The following is a 20,829-nucleotide window of genomic DNA, read 5'->3' as shown; positions in this document are numbered from 1 at the left end:
TTATTGTAAATATGGAGAAAGCCCCGGTGATGCCTCAGTCCTGCAGTTAAGCCAAGGGGACATGACGTGCTTGAGCAGTGGGCCTTCTCAGTGAGTCTGGGTGAGGCTGGGGCCAGACTTCAGAGGCCCCGAGGTCTGTCATTGGCCCTGCCTTTGCTCCTGTATGCCAGAAGTCACCTGTGCATCTTTGGTCATTCCATGTCTTCTCTTCCTTTGTGTTTCTGTAGGAACACGCCTTTGAAAGCAGCCAGAAATATAAAGAAGGCAAATACATCATTGAACTAGCACACATGATCAAGGACAATGGCTGGGACTGATGGGAGAGCATCCAGCCAGCCCAGCGTCCACGTGAATGCCATCCAACCGAACATTCTACCCAAGCGTGAGAGAGTGACTGAACACGTGGTTCCATCCATTTAGGGGCCTTGCCATCTGGGGCATTCTCCCACCCTGACGCCATCTTTCTGGTGACCGGCCTCTAAACCGCTGTCTCTCTGTCTCTTTGCTTTGTATCTGTTTGTGAGTTGATCCTGGCTTCTCTCTCTGTTCTAGTGTTGGCTGAAAAAACAAAACAACAAAAGGAACAGACGCCTACCCGCATGGCGGCAGCCCACTTTGACGAAGGCCCCAGGGCCCTTGAAGAGCTGCCCGAAGGCCGCTGGGCGGGAGTACAGTGGCCCAGCCCGGGGGTGTGAGGGTCCCGGGTGGGCAGGGGACGGGAGGGGAGAGGTAGGAACAGACTTGTGCTGCTCCTGGAGACCTGAGAACTTAGGCTTGAAATAATTGACTTGTCTAAGAGGACAAAGAGGAAAAAAAAATACCTCATGACTGCATTCTCTCTGATCAGAAGCTTCTGTTCCTGCCACCAAATGTGCCAGGTTAGCCAATGAGAACACAAGAAGGGTGGCCTCTCGTCTTCGCTGGCGGGGCAGGGGGCCGGCCTGGTTCTCCCGGGCCGAGCTGGTGGGGGTGGGGGGAGTGTGTTCTGGCAGCAGGGGATGGCTTGGGAAAAGCCCAGAAGGTTTTGATGACTGACGCCTCACTGCTCCTCTGGGTGATCTCTGCCTCTTCAGCCACTGTAGGTGACAGGAGAGGGGACTGTCATTTGCAATGTGCGCGAGATGCAAATATCCCAAAGGCTTTGACTAGCAATCAAGTAAAAAAAAATCAATGATTGAGGATAACAGGGAACACAGGGGAGGGAGGTGCAGTTGGGGAGCTCTTGCAGAAATGGCCTTGATCTTGGGCCAGAGAAAATAAAAAAGTAGAACCAGTTAGCAATTCCGACTGACCTTTTTTTCTGAACCTTCATAAGAGAAGAGCACTGTGGCAAGGAAGGTGGGGTGGGTGGGGCAGAGCCTGCAATAGTTTAGGTTTGAACTGTTACAGGTTAAGTGCATATTTTTTTTTTTTTTTTTTTAGTATGCATTGGCTTCACTGAGAACAGCAGTTGTTTATGCATATGAGTTTTTGGGTGTTTTCCTCCAGTTCTATCATTGTAGTTGCGGAAAACAAAGTCCCAAGGCTTCGAGTTTAGTGATGACCTGGCTGACAGATTCCTCATGCCCCTAGCTTGTTCTCTTTGTACTTGAATGTTTTTGTGTGGAGAGAAATCTGTCTGTGTGATCCAGCAATGGGAAAGTCTTCAATTTGATGTCAGACGGCAAGTTATAAATTCCAGTGTTACACCCCACCCCCGACCTCCCCATCCAAAGCTCATTATATTAGGGAAGTGGGGAACGCATCTCTGTGAGGCTCATGAGAGAAGAGTTTGTTGCATTTAATCAACACTGTGAAGTCTGTTCTACAGCAATTTAGCCAGTACGCAGTGCATGACCGAAACTCATTTAACTGAGATAATTTCATTGCTTAGACTGAAAATATTATCATTGCTAAGATATGTGTAGGTTATGTTAGGTAATTCTCAGCATCTCATTCTCCCAGTAGGCTGATCCTATAGGAAAATTGACCTTAAAAGTCACAAAAGAGTGAGTTGAAGGAGACGAGAGCCTGTAAAATTGTTAAGATTAAAGCAGCCAACCCGGGACGTTTTCAGAATGGAACCAGATTCCCAGAGAGGGTGAGTCTGTCGTGGAAATGCCTTTTTGCATCTCTGTGGGCTGCTGGTGGAGCACGGGGCCTGAGATGCTCGTGGTCCTGCCCCGGCAGTGCTCGGCGGAGAGCTAACGGGAAGCCAGGGTAGCCCTGCGTTTAGCAGCAGACAGCCTCCGTGAGACAAAGAGGGTTCTGCAAAACCAAATTTTGTTCCCCAAAGCTTCTTGGCCCACATCGTTTGGTGCTTTAGCAACCCTGGGAGATTAAGTTGTTCTCTCCACATTACTAAAAAGCAGACTGAGATTCAGAAGTCTTTCATTTCCGATCCCAGAGAAAACAGTTCCTCTGGCTCCCAGGCCCAAGATCTCAATTAAAAAAAAAAAAAAAATAATAATTTTCAACTTTCACATTCCTAAGCTGGTTTGCCAGCCCAGAAATCATAAATTCCCCTCTGCATCCCTGCTGAAGGTAGTGGTCTCATTTCTGTGTTTTGATTAGCCCCTTTACTCAGGGAATGTCCTGGCTATTGATAATCCTTTCCAGGAAAAGAAAACAGGCAGGGTCAGGGTGGGGGGAACATGTAGGTATGGAAAAACCGAGCATGGTCATATAGGAATTGGATGTGAGGTGCCCTAGAATGTTCAAGGGGCAGAGGAGACTGAAGTGCCACTGCTCGTCTTTGCGGATGGGGCCTCTGACTCGTGCATGGATCAGAGCAGGCTCCAGTTAGACCCGGGTTTTGGTGTTTTGCTTTGCATTAATTTAAATTACTATCCATTGAGCATCCAGTGGGCACATGGTGCAAGAGAGCTGAACAAAATGCTGGTTTTTCCATAATGACAAGGGTAAGAAAGAACCAACTCATTAGGCTTTCCCTAAGAAGAACCAAAAGTGCTTCTTATAACTTGAGCTCCATTCATGGCTTGTCTACTAATGTCTGGCAGTATCGGAGAGACCGCAGCTGAGTGAGGGAGATGCCTCAGTCGGTTCATTTTTTAATTTCCTCACCAAATTATGGACTCAGAGCATAACCAAAGACCTCATCCGTTCACCCCTGGTGGGTTTGGGGAACTGGAGTTCGATGATAAGGCTTAGGTGGGGTGCCCGGAGTAGGGAAAGGGAGAAGGGGAAAGGAAAAAGGCATGACGTGCTAGACCTCAGCCAGCAGCTGTCTTCCTTTTCAGCTGAAGTCCAGCCGGCAGATTCTAGTTCCATCTCCCTCGTGCCTCCCCAGGTCATATGGCGTGGGCGGCCCTGGATTATACCCAGCCTGCTGGGATATTAGTCTCAGGCCGCTGATAGGTTGATTTGATGTGTATCCAATCCAGCCAAGCTCAGTGTCCACGGAACGTCAGCTGGGCCTGCCCAATTCCCCGGACAACAAGATGACGGAGATAGGATAGAGTCAATCTTTACTGGTGGATCAGTGTGTGAAAGACAGGTGTCCCCTTTATAAAAAGATTTTCAAGAGGATATATAAGAAACAGTTGCTTGTGAAATATACTTTTGTAAATAATATTTAATTTTTTAAATAATATATTTGGTGCTGTTTTCTCAGATCCCCTGAGAGCACTTTTTATTTTCATTTTTAAATTCTCTAGTTTCCTCTGCATTTCTTGAAGTATATTTTAAGGGAAACAGTGATCACCAGTATACTCTTGCAAAAGAAAAGGAAAGGAAAAAAAAAAAGATCTCCATCACTTTAATTTGGACAGAGGCAATAAATGAAGCAATGTCTCTGTATTTCTTCCCAATGGAACAGACTCTGCAGTACATTCATTACCAGGTTGAGAATTGAAATATTTTCTTGTACCGCTATTGGCCAGAAAAGAAAATAAATCAAATCAATTTAGTAACAACTTAGAGCGATTCCTCTTGTTGGAAGAATTTCCAACAGATTGGAGTCTTGTTTTTAATTGTTTGTGTAAGTGTGTGTGCGCCCACGTGTGCGTGTGTGTGCGTGTGTGTGTGTAAAGCACTTTGCATCGTGCCTGCGGTTTTCGTTTTTTGGGGGGGACACTATACCTACAGTTTACACCTTGGGCACATGAGATTTTTCTTCTCTTTCTCTCTGCTGGTTTTGTTTCCGAGTGGACCAACAGCACGACCCTCGAGGAGTCTGTTTCCCCGAGCACGGAGCTGTTGCGTGTTTGCTCCTTCGTCCTTGCGTGCTCAGCTTTTACAGACTGTAAAGGAAATCTGTCGTTTGTGAAGACCCAGCAGTCACAGCTGTGCCCCTCACTGAGAGGTGAGGGTACTCATCCTGGGCCCAGGGCTCCAGTTGTTGTGGAAGCCACATCATGTTAAACATTAAACCGGTTTGGGTTGAAAAGAATGTCAATAAAATAATACACATATTTTGTAGGTGAATAGCTTTTTTTTTTTTTTTTTTTTAAGGTCACATTGCCTCAGGTTCAGGAAGAGGCTGGGAAATCAAATATTGAACACAATCAACTTAGATATTTTTTTAAAAAATGAGTCTGCCTCAAATGAGAAAACATGCTAGTGGTCTAGGTCGAGGAAAGAGATATATTAATATTTAATATTTAAAATTAAGATAACGTCATGAAATCAGCCAGCAGTGAAAGATAAAGCCAAGAAGAAACAAGCCGTTCTCATAGTATCAAATTCTACCTGCCCGTATGTTTTTGTATAACATTTGGGTGACAGTGAGAGTCAGTTCCCTTTTCCAACCTGCAGAGACTATCTTTCAATACAGACTCTGCCTATTTATGCTTGTGTTTACAAACTGTATTTGTTGGGTTTTGTTTTTCTTTTATCTTTATTATTATTTTTTTTAGTGGCATTTTCAGGTCACTTTGCTTCAATAACAAAGAAAATTATTTTCAAGTAATTTGTCTTCACCATTTCCTGTATTTGTACATAGTGATTCAGTATTAGAGAAAAGTGCATTGTTTCTGTCATATTTCCAATCTGTGTTGGTGCTCATTTGAGAAAATAAAGTTTTCAAATATGAATTCTTTGCAGGGCTCCTCTGTCTTAATTGACCCAACATGTTTTATCTTGACATTTTAACACATAAAAGTTAACTGAAAGGTCAGAAGGAGGTCATCTGTCTAAGCCCATTCACAGATCTGTCAACTGAGGCCCTAGGGGGTTATTTTCTCTAAGGACACTTGGCTGATTAATGAATAAAACTCAGGTCTCCTGCTTATCTATAAACACGTCTCCTGGTTTTGGAGATCAGAAATGCAGAAGTGACCTTTATCATTTCTGTCTACTAAGCCCCTTGTTAGTCTCTGCAACCTTTTCTGTTTACACCAATTTTCTGTGGAGATAGAATTGCATTAGGCCAAGGGGAAAAAAAACAGGTGAATCAATAAAATAATGTCAAAAAGAGGCAACATTACCTCTGAATGGTTGACTAATAAAGGGAAATAAGCATAGATACAATATATGGAAAAGCAAGTCTTCTCACTCACTGAACAAATAGTAAACATCTATTCAGGTCTAGGCAGCTTCCCTGGTAGTTCAGACTGGAAAAGTGTCTGCCTACAATGTGGGAGACCGGGGTTCGATCCCTGGGTCGGGATGATCCCCTGGAGAAGGAAATGGCAGCCCACTCCAGTATTCTTGCCTAGAGAATCCCATGGACAGAGGAGCCTTGCGGGCTACAGTCCCTGGGATCGCAAAGAGTCAGACACAACTGAGCAACCTCACTTGCACATTCAGTTCTAGGAACTGAGTGAGACAATTCAACCATCCTAACATTGCAGCTGTTTATTTCCCAAATACCTTTCTCTGTAGTCTTGTCTATATGCACACACAGCCTTGCATAGCCATTCATTATAAGTACAGTTTTAACAAGGCTATTTTTACCTAAACATCATCAGTTTATTCTATATTTTAAAGCATTTTTTCAGAAGGTTGCATCCACAACTTACCGAGTTCCCATCTTGTGCAAGCAACCTAAACAGCAAAGAGGATATTAGAGCCACACAAATATATGTGTTGTATGTCTTCACGTTGGTAATAATATTTTAAAAGCCTATTCCCTATTAAAATAGGAGATACCATCTCTACTTTCCTGGACTTTTTACTTACCCATTCTGGCCCCAGCTACAGTTGACTTTTATTTGTCCTTGAATGCATTATCTCCTTCCTGTGACCTGTTTTGCTTCAGTGGCTACCCTGTTACCATTTCATTTGTGTTTGCCTTTGGCAGCCAGGAGGGGATAAAAGATAACATGTGCAGGAGAGGACCAGACTCAAACCACGGCAGCTGTCCAGGAGATCAGGCTGGAAGAAGGGATTGTTGTTTAGTTGCTAAGTCATGTCCAACTCTTTGCAACCCCTTAGACTGTAGCCTACCAGGCTCCTCTGTCCATGGGATTTCCCAGGCAAGAGCACTGGAGTGGGTTGCCATTTCCTTCTCCAGGGGATCTTCCTGACCCAAGGATCTGAACCCGCATCTCCTGCATTTGCAGGACTGTTTACCAATGAGTCACCAGGGATGCCTCCCAAAGAAAAGCAGGGATATTCATGGAGTGCCTGGTTTGCGTGAGAGCCTGTGTTGGGCTCTTTGCTTACATGACCTCACGTAGGATGTTCACAAGGAAATGCTTCCTCATATCATCCTAGGAGTTCGTGGGAGAGCAGGGCAGACGATCATTCTCATTTTGTAGATGTGGAAACTGAGGTTTCTCATGACAGGGTGAGGAATTATAGCCCATCTGACCTTATGCTCTTGGTTCCCTACACTGTGTCCCAAATGTTAGCCTCTGTCTTCTCCTGCTGTCATTCTAGCGTGGTTCACAGGACACTTGCCCAGTCTGCCCACCATGACTGTGTAATAAATAAGGATTGAGGAATGCAAATTAGAAAAGCAGTGCAAACAAAGCCACAAAGCTCAATTCTACCTGAAAAGTATTGTGTATTCCACAGCTGAATATAAGCTGAGCTTTGTTGCTTCTTTAATACTCAGTAATGAATTACATATGTAATCCTTGGCCCTTTGATTAATAGGAGGTCCTTAATAAGTGCTTGGTGAACACTGAATTAATGTGGAGAATTAACAGGTTTTTTTTTTTTTTTTTAATCTCTTTAACATGTTAGTTTCCGTAAGAAAAGACTGGAGGTTAGTATTAAATGTTCCATAAATTGTTACACCATGAGCAATCAGTTTTTTAACTTGCATTTATTTATTCAGCAGGCACTTTGGGGGCATCTATTATGTACCTAGTCTGGTCAGGAAACTAACCCCAGGGAGGAGAAGAGCAGGGGTACCAATTGTGTTGAGTGAGAACAAAGGATTATGCATGGCTTTCCCTACCGTTGGCCAAATACCTAGCCACAGGGACCACGACCCTCAGGCAGCTGTTTCCTGCAGAAGCAATTGCTCATAAATCCTTTCATCTGAACCCAGTAAATGGCTGTGTCCTAGAGCAGGGCACAGGGCAAGTCCTGGAATTAGAGCACCTGGTTTCAAATACTGGTTTCCCTTCATAAAAAAAGGAATCCAGGGAGGAGTCAATGATATTAAAATAATTTGTTATCATTATAGGCTGCTGAAGTCCGTTTTGAATTTGGAGTGGGGAAAAAAGGACTACTGTATTTTGCTCTTTATGTATATTTTTTGTTTAATTTCACAACAATCCCATGAAGCTTCCCCGTTTTACAGAGGGAAAAACTGAGGTTCAGTGAGCATAAATATATACATGGAAGAGCTCTGAACTGTTCTGATTCTGAAGTCCACACCATATCTGGTCCAGCCTGCCGTTCAGGAAAAAGGAATAACTACCAAATCGGAAACTCTCTGGCAGGTCTGACTAAGCACACACCCAAAATGTCATGTTATTTTGTTCTCTTATATTTTATTCTTTTTTCATGAAATGGAAACCCTGGCATTTCTGTTAGAAGCCAACAGCTTAGAACTGAGGAAGCATAGTTTGTTAAACCTTTATTTCACAGGATTTCATGACTATTGATTTCAGTACTATGACTTATTTGTTTTGAGGGGGAAAAAAAAGTATTACTTTCAGTTCAGACTGAAAGATAGAAACCCCAAAACTTATCCATCTGGATATGACTAAAGTATCCTAACACATGATATTTCTTTGGAGCCATAGGGGGTGATGCTCCAGGCCTGTTTGAACAAGCCAAAGATTAAAAGTTCATGTTGCATGAAGATTCTTCTAATTCCCAAGTGATGTGGGATCATTTTAATGAGAGACAGGATAGCTAGAGAAGCTGAATTTTTCAAGGCCTGAGCAAATTATTTGAAAACTATGACTGAACTATTGAGTTGTATTTATTTTGAATTAAAATCATATTAATAAAAGAAAAATCATATTAATGATTTCTCCCAAGCTGCGATATTAACAAGGTCAAATAAAAAGAAGGTTACTTTGGAGTTGGACAGATGGGAGTTTGAAGCCTGACTGCATGCTTATAGCTTCCCTGATGGCTTACTCGGTAATGAATTCGCTTGCAATGTAGGAGGCCCAGGTTTGGTCCCTGGGTCGGGAAGATCCCCTGAAGAAGGAAATGGCAACCCCTTTAAGTATTCTTACCTGGAAAATTCCATGGACAGAAGAGCCTGGTAGGCTACAGTCCATGGGGTCTCAAGAGTTGGACATGCAGTGATCACTTCGAGGAAGTCACTGAAATTCTCAGGACTAGTTTCCATTGTTTGTAAGTTGGGGCTACCAGAAACCATAAGTTATTGTAGGAATCAATAACAGCCATAAAGTGCTCAGCACTTTGCCCAGACCAAGTGGGCCTTAGCAGGTGTCATTTGTCCTTTATTTGCTGAGTAATTGAAACTCACTGTGATGGGTACCACTGGCACATGGGATTATTATTATTATTATTATTGGCCCTGATATTATCTCAGCATTCAAAATCATCATTCTTCAACCAGGGTTCAAACCCGTGCCCCCTGCATTGCAAGGGCCAGGTCTTAACCATTGGAGTGCCTGGGAAGTCCCAGCACATAGGATACTTAAGGTTCAACAGTCATCCTTCCCATCTCTACCAAGGAGGCTGGCGCTCAGGGAGGTTAAGTAACCTACACTTGATCACGGGCCTGGTATGTAGCCAGAACTGGAGCTGGAACCCAGAAGACCTAGGCAATCAGACTAGGAGTCCCTGTACCACACTACTTACTTTTACTTCGAGAGGAGAGTGTGTACCTTTAAAAAAGAAAGGGTGTCAGCTAGGAAAGCATCCTTGCATTTTAGGATCCTGTTTGAAATGTACCCATCTTTGGTCATCTTCCATACAGCAAAATTCGCTCGTTATCCTTACACCGGAGACTGATGTGCGGTCAGCTTGTGGGGGAAGCAAGATGTTCTCAAACGGGCTTGCCTCCCCAGCCTCCCCGGGACTGCCTGCCTCTGATTCTGAGCCACTTTTCCAGAGCACAGCCACCGAACAAGCAGTTGAATCAGGGATGTTTTATTTATGACTTTAATAATGGAGTCTCGTGGGAAAACTGGTTTCCCATTCCCAGAAGTGAAAAATCGTCTACAGAATGTTCTTGAAATTTTTTTTGCTGTTTACATTTTTTTTTCTCCTACCACAGTCTTTGAGCCACCTTAATAGAGTTTCAAACATCCCTTCACAAAAGAAGGATAATTTGAGCTGATGTTCATTTGGTTGGTATGTTCTGTACCAAACCTGCACAGTGTCAGGAATGGAGGATATAGGATGATAATGTGGCTGCTGATACAATCCTATGTTGAATATGGTCTTTATTACCAAAACTGCCACTAGGCCAACAGGGGCTTGTTTGAACTTTATCTAGTTCCCAGAGCCTTAGTTCCACACCCATTGGATGAACAGTACCCACATCTCCTGGAGGCACTCAGGCTTGAAGTTGTTTCCATGGTGATGAGACATGCCCAGGGCTCAGGTTTCATTCTGTTCTTATTTCTCAATGATATTATAAAGAAATAGTACCAGAGAGAATGTTAACCACATGAGGGAGAGAAATTGAAAAAAGGAAGCATCACTGACCTTCTGGAGCCCTGGCTATAGGAGGGAACTCTGGAAGTTTCTGTTTAACCAGGGGGAGTTAGGGAGTCATTTTGGGAAGATCCCCTGGAGTAGGAAATGGCACCCCAGTCCAGTAATCTTGCTTAGAAAATTCCATGGACAGAGGAGCCTGGCGGGCTATAATCTATGGGGTTGCACAGAGTTGGAGCACAGGAACAAGACTTGCAAAGTAAAGGTTAGAGTTATCACTGAGCTAACTGGTTTGGACCTGTTGTGTCCTATACATCAGATATTTCATCTTGCCTTGGGTAGAGCTAGATTTAGCCTAAGGGAGACTTACCTGTAAAAGCAGATAAGCCAGGCAGAACTCAACATTAGAAAGCCTGTAAAGATCTTTTCTGCCTGTGGGCATAAGACTACCAGGCATTTGGGGATTAAAAAGCAGGCTTCCAGGCTCTGATTAGCAGCTGTGTGACCTTGGATTGGTTACCTTTTGAGGCTTAGTTGACTTATCTGTAAAAGAAAGTTGTTGTAAGGACTAAGAGAGATAATGTGTCTCAAGTGCCTGGCACCCCTAAAGCTAAAGAAATGTTGGTTGGATGGGTGGTTTAGTCCCTAAGTCATATCTGACTTTTGCTACCCCTTGGAGTGTAGCCCACCAGGCTCCTCTGTCCTTGGAATTTTCCAGGCAAGAATACTGGAGTGGGTTGCCATTTCCTTCTCCAGGGGATCTTCCTGAGCCAGGGATCGAACTCAGGTCTCCTGCAATGCAGGTGGAATCTTTACTGACTGAGCCACCAGGGAAGCTGGTGTAATGTTGGTTATTGTTGCTTGAATAGTAGTAAAGGCAGAGCATGGATGTGTGTTATTCAAAGTGGAAAAACGCATGTGCTCCAATGGCCAAATGACAAGGATTACTGGTAGGCTGGTTTATAATTTTCCTTTTTCTTTGCATGCACTTTCTGAACATATTTTATTTATTTCTGTATATGTGGCAATTATTAGTTTCTGTATATTTGGGCAATTATCCCCAAGGACAGTAATTTACCCATTCTTTCAATAAGTGTTTTTGAGCCAGGCTTAGGGATAATTCCCCTGCCCTTGGGGGAGTTTTCTCAATCTCTTTAGGGAGTGCTTGTGTTACAAGGGGGAGAAAGGGTTGCCCAGTGGAAAAAAGGTCAGAGTTACCACAGCAGTTACTGGTTTAGACTAGAAAGTAGAGTTCTACAAAGGCTTCCCAGAGGCCTCCTTGCTGCCTGTCTCCCACTGGGTCCTCCTAGCACTTAACTCAGGCCTCTTCTATGGTCCTTAACAGATTTGTTGTCTGACTCCTTTCGTGGGACTTCCTCCTGGGCAGGGACCCAGGTTCTCTCTCTTTTGTTTTTTTTTTTGTTTGTTTTTTTTTTTTTTGGCCTGCTCCCCATGTGGGATCTTCATTTCCTGACCAGGGATTGAACCCACGCCCCCTACACTGGAAGTGTGGAGTCTTAACAACTGGACCACCAGGGAAGTCCCGAACTCTTTATAGCCGACTAGTGAACGTTTGATGAACAAATAATCGTGGAGAGTTCCCTGGTCGTCTAGTGGGTAGGATTCCAGGCTCTCCCTGCTGTGGCTTGGGTTCAATCCCTGGTTGGGGAACTGAGATACTGCAAGCTGCGTGGACCAAAAAAAAAAAAATGTGTGGATGTAAGGGATGGTCAGTTAACAAAAGAATTATTCCTTTCAACCCCAACCCAAAAGGAAATGTGGTATTTATTGAATGCATGTGGAGAAAGGAAAGATTGCTTTAGCGTTTACCTTCATTCCATTTGAAACAATAAGGGAAATGAGATAAGTTGGTTTATTTTTTATTTATTTTTGGCCATGCCACATGGCTTGTGGGATCTTAGCTCTCTGACCAGGGACTGAACCCAGGCCCTAGGAAGTGGAATTGCCAAATCCTGACCACTGGACCACCAGCGAAATCCCAAAGAGAAGTTTGCCAGGTAAGGTAACTAAAGAGGACATATTTTATATCTCTTGGTGGGAGTGAAGCCTGTCATACAGTTTCTTGTAGTCTAACCAAGTACAAGTGTAACAGGAGGGAAGGGGGCAGGACACAACTTTTCAAAGAACCACATAGCCCAAGAACACAACATAAACCAATTAGAATCAAAGGGGTCCAAGATGGCAGATTTTAATTAGACCTTGATCCTCAATCAGCAAGCTAAATGACACACCCAGAGGCGCCATGATAGTTCCAAGTAAAGTGAAAGTCGCTCAGTCATGTCTGATTCTTTACGACCACATGGACTGCAGCCTGCCAGGCTCCTCTGGCAAGAATCCTGGAATGGGTTGCCATTTCCTTCTCCAGTAACAGTTCCAAGGCACTGTCAAAAGACCAAGGAGTACGCAGTGGCCCAATTCCTGGAAATCTCCACCCCTTCCCCAAAATGGGTTTCCCTGGTGGCTCAGACAATAAAGAATCCACCTGCAATACGGAGAACTGGGTTTGATTCCTGGTTTGGGAAGAGCCCCTGGAGAAGGAACAGCTACCCACTCTAGTATTCTGGCTTGGAGAATTCCACGGACAGAGGAGCCAGGCAGGCTACATACAGTCCATGGGGTTACAAAGAATCTAACGTGACTGAACAACTTACACTTTTCCCAAAATAGTTGGAATAACCCTCCCACACATTAGCATATGAATTTCAGTAGCTCAGTCATTCAGTCCTTTCTGACTCTTTGCAACCCCATGGACTGCAGCACGCCAGGCTTCCCTACCCATCACCAACTCCTGGAGTCTACCCAAACCCATATCCATAGAGTCGATGATGCCATCCAACCATCTCATCCTCTGTTTTCCCCTTCTCCTCCTGCCCTCAATCTTTCCCAGCATCAGGGTCTTTTCCAAAGAGTCAGCTCTTCGCATCAGGTGGCCAAAGTATTGGAGTTTCAGCTTCAACATCAGTCCTTCCAATGAATATTCAGGGTTGATTTCCTTTAGGATGGACTGGTTGGATCTCCTTGCAGTCCAAGGGAGTCTCAAGAGTCTTCTCCAACACCACAGTTCAAAAACATCAATGCTTCGGCTCTCAGCTTTCTTTATAGTCCAACTCTCACATCCATACATGACTACTGGAAAAACCATAGCTTTGACTAGACAAACCTTTGTCGTCAAAGTAGTGTCTCTGCCTTTTAATATGCTGTCTAGGTTGGTCATAGCTTTTCTTCCAAGGAGAAAGCATCTTTTAATTTCATGGCTGCAGTCACCATCTGCAATGATTTTGGAGCCCCCCAAAATAAAGTCTCTGTTTCCATTCATGAAGTGATGGGACGGGATGCCATGATCTTAGTTTTTTGAATGCTGAGTTTTAAGCCAGCTTTTTCACTCTCCTCTTTCATTTTCATCAAGAGGCTCTTTAGTTCCTCTTTGCTTTCCGCCATAAGGGCAGTGACATCTGTGTATCTGAGGTTATTTTTTGATATTTCTCCTGCAATCATGATTCCAACTTGTGCTTCATCCAGCCCAGCATTTCTCATGATGTACTCTGCATATAAGTTAAATAAGCAGGGTGACAATATACAGCGTTGATGTACTCCTTTCCCAATTTGGAACCAGTCTGCTGTTCCTTGTCCAGTTCTAACTGGACAAGTTGCTTCTTGGCCTGCATACAGATTTCTCAGGAGGCAGGTCAGGTGGTCTGGTATTCCCATCTCTTTCAGAATTTTCCACAGTTCATTGTGATCCACGTAGTCAAAGGCTTTGGTGTAGTCAATTAAGCAGAAGTAGATGTTTGTCTGGAACTCTCTTCTTTTTCAATGATCCAATGGATGTTGGCAATTTGATCTCTGGTTGCTCTGCCTTTTCTAAATCTAGCTTGAACATCTGGAATTTCACAGTTCACATACTGTTGAAGCCTCGCTTGGAGAATTTTGAGCATTGCTTTGCTAGGGTGTGAGATGAGTGCAACTGTGTGGTAGTTTGAACATTCTTAGGCGTTGCCTTTCTTTGGGATTGTAATGAAAACTGACCTTTTCCAGTCCTTTGGCCACTGCTTATGGCCACATGAAATTACCCAGCCTATAAAATATGAAATTACCCAGCCTATAAAGACTAACCACGCCACATTTCACAGCCACACTCACCCTCTGCAATGGCCCACACTCAGCCTGAATCTAAATCCGCTTCTCTCTGAATGTGGATAAATCCACTTCTTACCTATCTCTGTCTCTCACTGTATTCTTTCTGCAATGAGACATCAAGAAACTGAGCTTCATTAGGTCTGTACCATGTGCTGTGGGCTTTGGCTGGGCTCGAGTCCCAGTCACGTAGTTTCAAGTCCCAAGAAGGGTTTTGGCTGGGTTTGAGTTCCCACCACATTGTTTCAAGTCCCAATCTGAGGTAAACGGTTTCACAAGTGGTAGGAGAATGGGGTGGCTGGAAGTCACTCATGTAAAAGCAAGAAGGAGGCTATCTCCATGGGGAGTAAGCTCGACTGAGAACTGGGTAACATCTTGGGGGAACAGACATCTCTTGGCCCCATTTATCCTTTCCTCTTCCTCTCGCTTCCCTAATCTCTTAGGATCTAGGGAACTCCCTTTCAAGTGAAGGATAGAAGTGGGGAAATCTTGCTTTTATTCATAGTGTTTTCTCCCACATGATTTGTTCTTGCCTAAAGTCCTCTTTTCTTACCCTTGGTGACCTAGGATTTTGAAACTCAAAAGCCAAAGAAATACAAATGTTTTTTCAAATCAAATCTAATTTGGAACTTCCCTGGCAGTGCAGTGGCTAAGACTCTGTACTTCAGTGCAGGGGACACAGGTTCGATTCCTGGTTGGGCAACTAAGATTCCATATGGCACATAGTATGGCCGAAAAAATAAAAATCAGATATAATTAATTTTTATCATCTCAAAAATCCCTTTTCATCTTTCTTTTCTATAATGAACCCACTTCTCCCATCCCTAGCCCCTTGACAACAACTGATCTGTTTTCTGTTCCTATAGTATTTCCTTTTCCAGAAAGCCATATAATAAATAGCTTTCTGAATCTGGTTTCTTTCATAATGCTTTAACATAATGCTTTAGAGGTTCATCCACAACATTGAATGGATCAGTAAGTCATTTGTTTTTACTGCTTAATAGTATTTCATTGTGGAGAAGGAAATGGCACCCCACTCCAGTACTCTTGCCTGGAAAATCCCATGGATGGAGGAGCCTGGTAGGCTACAGTCCATGGGGTCGCTAAGAGTCGGACATGACTGAGCAACTTCACTTTCACTTTTCACTTTTATGCATTGGAAAAGGAAATGGCAACCCACTCCAGTGTTCTTGCCTGGAGAATCCCAGGGACAGAGGAGCCTGATGGGCTGCCATCTATGGGGTCGCACAGAGTCGGACACGACTGAAGCAACTTAGCAGCAGCAGCAGCAGTATTTCATTGTATGGACATACCACAGTATGTTCACCAGTTGATAAACGTTTGTGTTGTTTCCAGTTTCTGGCTATTATTGGAAAAACTGCTGTTAACATTTGTGGACAGGTTTTGGTATGTATTTTGTATATACTTTCACTTCTCTTGGGTTTCTTAGATATGAGATTGCTAGATCATATGGCAAGTGGATTTTTTAAATTTAGAAGAAATTATCAAACTTTTTCCAAAGAGCCTGTGCCGTTTTGCATTCTCACCAGCAGTGCATGAGAGTTCTGGTTGCTCCACATCGTCGTCAGCACTCAGAATTGTCTGTTTTTCAGTTTAGACCTTCTGACAGATGTAGACGCTCACTTATTTTTTTTTTCTGATTTCTACTGACACATTTCTCCTTTGGGATAAATGTGCAGAAAATCCTATCTGACAAATAAAGCCAAGAGGAAACTTAAGAGTAACTTTATGTAATAAGCAAAAATATATCTTGCTTCATAAGAAAACATAAAGGTAAGAATGAAAAACTGAAGAAGTGAGGAGCAATGTTGGGAAGTGGGACCTAGGTATGTGGTCTCATAACCTTTCCAGTATAGTTCTTTTTCATCATCTGTTTAGACAGGACACAATGCTGTCATTGGTTAGTGGCAAAGTTGGGTCCGACTCTTTGTGACCCCATGAACTGTTCTCTGGGCTTCCCTGTCCTTCACCAGCTCCCGGAGCTTGCTCCAACTCATGTCCATTGAGCCAGTGACGCCATCCAACCACCTTATCCTCTCTTGCCTCCTTCTCCTCCTGCCCTCAATCTTTCAGAGCATCAGGGTCTTTTCCAATGAGTCTGCTTTTCGCATCAGGTGGCCAAAGTATTGGAGCTTCAGCATCAGTCCTTCCAGTTAATATTCAGGGTTGATTACCTTTAGGATTGACTGGTTTGATCTCCTTGCTGTCCAAGGAACTCAGATAGGACATATACCTTTGGCCAGATTTTCTGGCTAATCCATTTGGAAAAATCTACTTTTGCTCTCAGCATTGGTTATACAACCAACCACTTTTTGTTAACTCCTGTTTTCCAACTTAGTCTCCTTTAAACTGGAAATGTCAGCGCTCACAGAGACAGGTGAGACAATAGCATTGCTAAAATAGCCACATGTAAAATTATTATAAAAGATTGCACTTTCAAAGGAATACCTCACCCTTGACCCAAAATTATGTTATTTTTCAGTTCTTAAGAAGGTAGTTTGACATAAAGAGTCTTCAAATTCTTCTGAAGACTCATCTTGTGCTTTTTCTTGTCACTCCTCATTCACTTCATCGACACACGCATTTGCAGGATAAGCTTGCAATTTATTTCTTGGCCATTTAGTTCCAGGCTCCACTGAGGCTATTATGACCTCTAAAAGAGGCTGCTTGAATCAAGATCCAGAAACCTCAGGTGTGAAATAGAGACTACAACCCCCTCCTTATGCATGAGATTGGAAAGGAAGGCATTTCTTCCAGCTGGATTTGGGACACACGCAGGGGCTTTGTTTACTCAGGGTTGCTTCAAACACCTCCGTGCAGCCAACAAAAGGAACAAATCACCCCACATCCTACCCTGACAGTCTGTGTCCTGTTCCTTTCCTGCAAGGAGAAATTGCTGCTTGTAGCCGTACTTGCCTGCACCCGTCTCCTCTCTTTTACCAAATGCAAGGGAGAGCAAGCAGGCAGAGGGATCGGCATTCTGAAGAATTCAGGTAATCTGCCGACTGGTTGACAAGGCTTACTTTTCGTTTCTAGGCAATAAGTCGTGATTTATAAGCAAAAGGCTACTCCTGTCTTCCGCCATCATCTGCATCCATATTCCCCATGGCCCTGTATCCAGGGTGACCCGATAGTTTGGCAAACGAAGAGTGTGCTGACATTGACTGTTCATATTTGAGAGCCAGACTCCAGACTTTTGGTTCAAAATGTGATGGTGACCCAATGGGGTCAAGAGAAGCTGTCAGGAAAATAGCTCCTAAGAATAGCTCATATGTATTGAGCCCTAGCTCTGTGCCAACCACCGAATGTTCCACATGTTCTTTTTATTTTTGCCCTGCTACATGGCTTATGGGATTTTAGTTCCCCAACCAGGGATCAAACCTGAGGCCCTGGCAGTGAGGCGCCGAGTCCTAACCACTGGACAGCCAGGGAATTGCCACATGCTTGTTTCCTTACTAGACCTCACATGAACCCTATGATATAACCTATTATTAACTCAGTTTTACGGTAAAGAAAACTGAAGCTCACTGAGAGAGTGACTTTTACCTAAGCGCCCAATGCTAGCAGATAGTAGTGTGTGTGTGTGTGTGTGTGTGTGTGAGTCACTCAGTTGTGTCCGACTCTTTGCGACCCCATGGACTGTAACCTGCCAGGCTCCTCTGTCCATGGAATTCTCCAGGCAAGGATACTGGAGTGGGTTGCCATGTCCTTCTCCAGAGCAGATAGTAAAGCTAAGTTTTAAAGGTATTAATAGATGATGTGAGTCTTCATTCTTAACAACTACTATATTCTCAGGGGACTTCCATGGTGGCCCAGTAGCTAAGACTCCATGTTCCTGATGCAGGAGGCCTAGGTTCAATCCCTGGTCAGGGAACTAGATCCCACAGACTAGTCTACACCACGACTAGTAGATCCTGTGCCACAACTAAGACCCAGTACAGCATAAATAAATAATTAGTTTTTAAAAGAACAAAACAAACCCCCAAAAATTGCTACTACATCCTGTCTCAGCCAGAGCTCCATTGCAGCAAAAATCCACAGGTAGATAAGTCTAACAATGGGAAAACGTGAAGATCAAAATTGCCCAGATTTTGAAATCTACTTCAAAAATCTATTCACTTCAATAAGTCATTCATTTATTCATTTAACAAAAATGTAAGAGCATGTACAGATGTTGAGCATAGAATAGTTATAACTATGGTTCCTGCCCTCATGGATCTTACAATCTGAAAGAGAAACAGTTTGTAAAGGGAAAATTACAGTAAAAATTGATGTATTTTATCAGACCTATGAAGGTGCAATGTCAAGGAGAAGAAAGAGGTGCCTAGACCTGATTATGAGTGTGAGAAAAGGCTTCTGGGAGAAGACATTTTAGCAGCTAAGTCTCAAAGAATAGGGGCTTAAAGATCCCCTGGAGGCAAGGGAGAAAGATCCCCTGCATGGCAACCCACTCAGTATTCTTGCCTGGAGAATCCCCATGGACAGAGGAGCCTGGTGAGCTACAGTCCATAGGGTCACAAAGAAATGGACACAACTGAGTGACTAAACACAGCACAGACGATGCTAGTAGTGAAGAACCTGCCTACCAATGCCAATGCAGGAGACACAAGAGACTCAAGGTTGATCCCTGGATCAAGCAAATCCCTGGAGAAGGAAATGGCAACCCACTCCAGTATTCTTGCCTAGAAAATCCCATAGAGAGAGGAAGAGTTGGACATGACTGAAGCAGCTTAGCAGGCAGGCTCAAAGAATAAAGAGGACTCAGGCAATAAATAGGGTGTGTGTGTCTGTGTGTGTGTACATGCACAGTGCTTGTGTATATGGGGTGGGATGTTGCACAGAGGAGAAAAGGAAGAAGCATAGTATTCATACTTGAGAGTGCGTATTTGGTGTACTTGGAACAGGGGCTTTCATGGAAACAGTGGGAGAGGAGGATAAGGCTACACAAGCAGGTTGGGACCAGGTCTTTGAAAGGCCTTATAAGGGCCTTCAACTCACAGGCAACAAGAAACCATTAAAGGATTTTGAGCAGAACTGTGACATGGTCAGGTGGGTGTCAAGGGAATTCCCTGGCAGTATAGTGGCTAGGACTCAGCTTTCACATGGTGGGAAAGGTGAGTGGTGCAGTCAAAGGAAAGAAAAAAAAGATAGGTATCAGATTCCAGCATGGTCAGTTATGGAAGAAGACATGGAAACAGAAAAAAAAATCTAGGATGGGACAATTTCAAAGATGAGAAAAGATAATATGCTTAACCTGGGGCAGTGCCCAAAGGGATAGGGAGGAAGAGACAAACAAGGAGATTAAGAAGGCAGGATCTCTGGGACTGAGGATTGCTTCACCATGAGGTATTGTAATGGTTACCTGCATGTGGCTCCAGATGGCATTGATTCCATTCATTTCATAGCTGTGTGACTCAATCAAGGTACTTAAACCATCCATCTGCCTCGGTCTCCTCATCCATAACATGAGGACACAAGAGTACTTACAGCAAAGGATTGTCGCAAAAGTCAAATGAGATCCAAGCGTCAAGAATAGTAAGTGCTGGACTTCCCTGGGGTGCAGCGGTTAAGACTTCACCTGCTAATGCAGGGGACAGGGTTCAGTCCCTGGTTCGTGAAGATTCCATGTGCTTCAGAGCAGCTGAGCCCGTGGGCCACAACTACAGAACCTACAAGCCTAGAGCCTGTGCTCCACAAGAGAAGCCCGTGCGCCACAACTAAAGAGTAGCCCACGCTCACTGTATCTAGAGAAAGCCCTCACAAAGCAATGAAGACCAGCTCAACCAAAAATAAATTGAAAAAAAAAAAGAGTAAGGGCTCAACAAATGTTCTGTTTACATAATTTTAGTGTGACAAGGGGAGATATCTATGCTAGATTCCAGGTTCCTGACCAGGGTCACTGTGTCTATGTGGACTACGTGCAGGCTACTTTCCCGGAAAAGGTTGTAATCTAATAGAGCACTTGGGCTTCTCTTGGTGTGGCTCAGATGGTAAAGAATCTGCCTGCAATAGCGGGAGACTTTGATCCCTGGGTTGGGAAGATCCCCTGGAGGAGGGCATGGCAACCCACTGCAGTATTCTTGCCTGGAGAATCCCCAGGGACACAGTCCCATGGGGTTGCAAAGAGTCGGACACGACTGAGCGACTAAGCAAAGCAAAAGAGCACTTACTGAAAAAAACACTGTGAATCTGATCCTAATGGGCCACAACTAAGATTTGATATACTTGTCGAGCCATGTAAGTAATAAGCGACACTCCTGAGTAGCTCCAGGATCTGGGCTGCCTGATGCAAGCAAGATTTTATGCCTTTGTTCTTAAAAGATATTTTTCAAGTGTCAAAAGTGTTTCATGTGATTCTAATGCTCTTAAAGTAACCTCAGATCATTGAAAAAAGTACTAGGAAATACCCCCTGAAAAAGATTATTTCTTCAAATTTCTAGATTTTTTTTTTTTTTTAGCTTAACAAAGCATTCTAGAACTTTCTGTGCCCATCCCCTGCAAATGAATTCTACCTCTGAATCCCTGGGAATAACTTTAGCAGGAATTCATGCTTGGTTCCTCAAATTTTTGCTTTTAGGAATAGATCCTTCCAGTTTGAATCTCTTTTACTTTCAGAGGGACACTTCAGTACAAATGATTTTCAGCATATGGTGTTGCTTTCTACCCATC

At 43.6% G+C, this 20,829-nt stretch overlaps 1 protein-coding gene across 5 annotated transcripts in view; it reads left to right on the top strand.

The window, feature by feature from the left end:
• YPEL2 (yippee like 2) overlaps positions 1 to 12,625 on the top strand; it is a 74,405-nt gene extending 61,780 nt beyond the window's left edge. For 4 of the 5 annotated variants that reach the window (XM_055577471.1, XM_055577474.1, XM_055577473.1 and 1 more), the window contains exon 5: positions 9,302 to 12,625. In XM_055577471.1, coding sequence (XP_055433446.1) covers positions 9,302 to 9,484 — 183 coding nt within the window. In that variant the 3' untranslated portion in view covers positions 9,485 to 12,625. Of the gene's footprint in view, positions 1 to 227; positions 5,034 to 9,301 lie in introns of those variants that run through there. The other variant, XM_055577475.1, reaches the window with a different exon arrangement.
• Positions 12,626 to 20,829: the final 8,204 nt, after the last annotated feature.

Source organism: Bubalus kerabau, chromosome 4 (genome assembly GCF_029407905.1).
Source record: "Bubalus kerabau isolate K-KA32 ecotype Philippines breed swamp buffalo chromosome 4, PCC_UOA_SB_1v2, whole genome shotgun sequence".
Lineage (NCBI taxonomy): Eukaryota > Metazoa > Chordata > Mammalia > Artiodactyla > Bovidae > Bubalus > Bubalus kerabau.
Note: the sequence above shows the minus strand (reverse complement) of the source record. Positions and strands in the feature narration are given on the sequence as shown.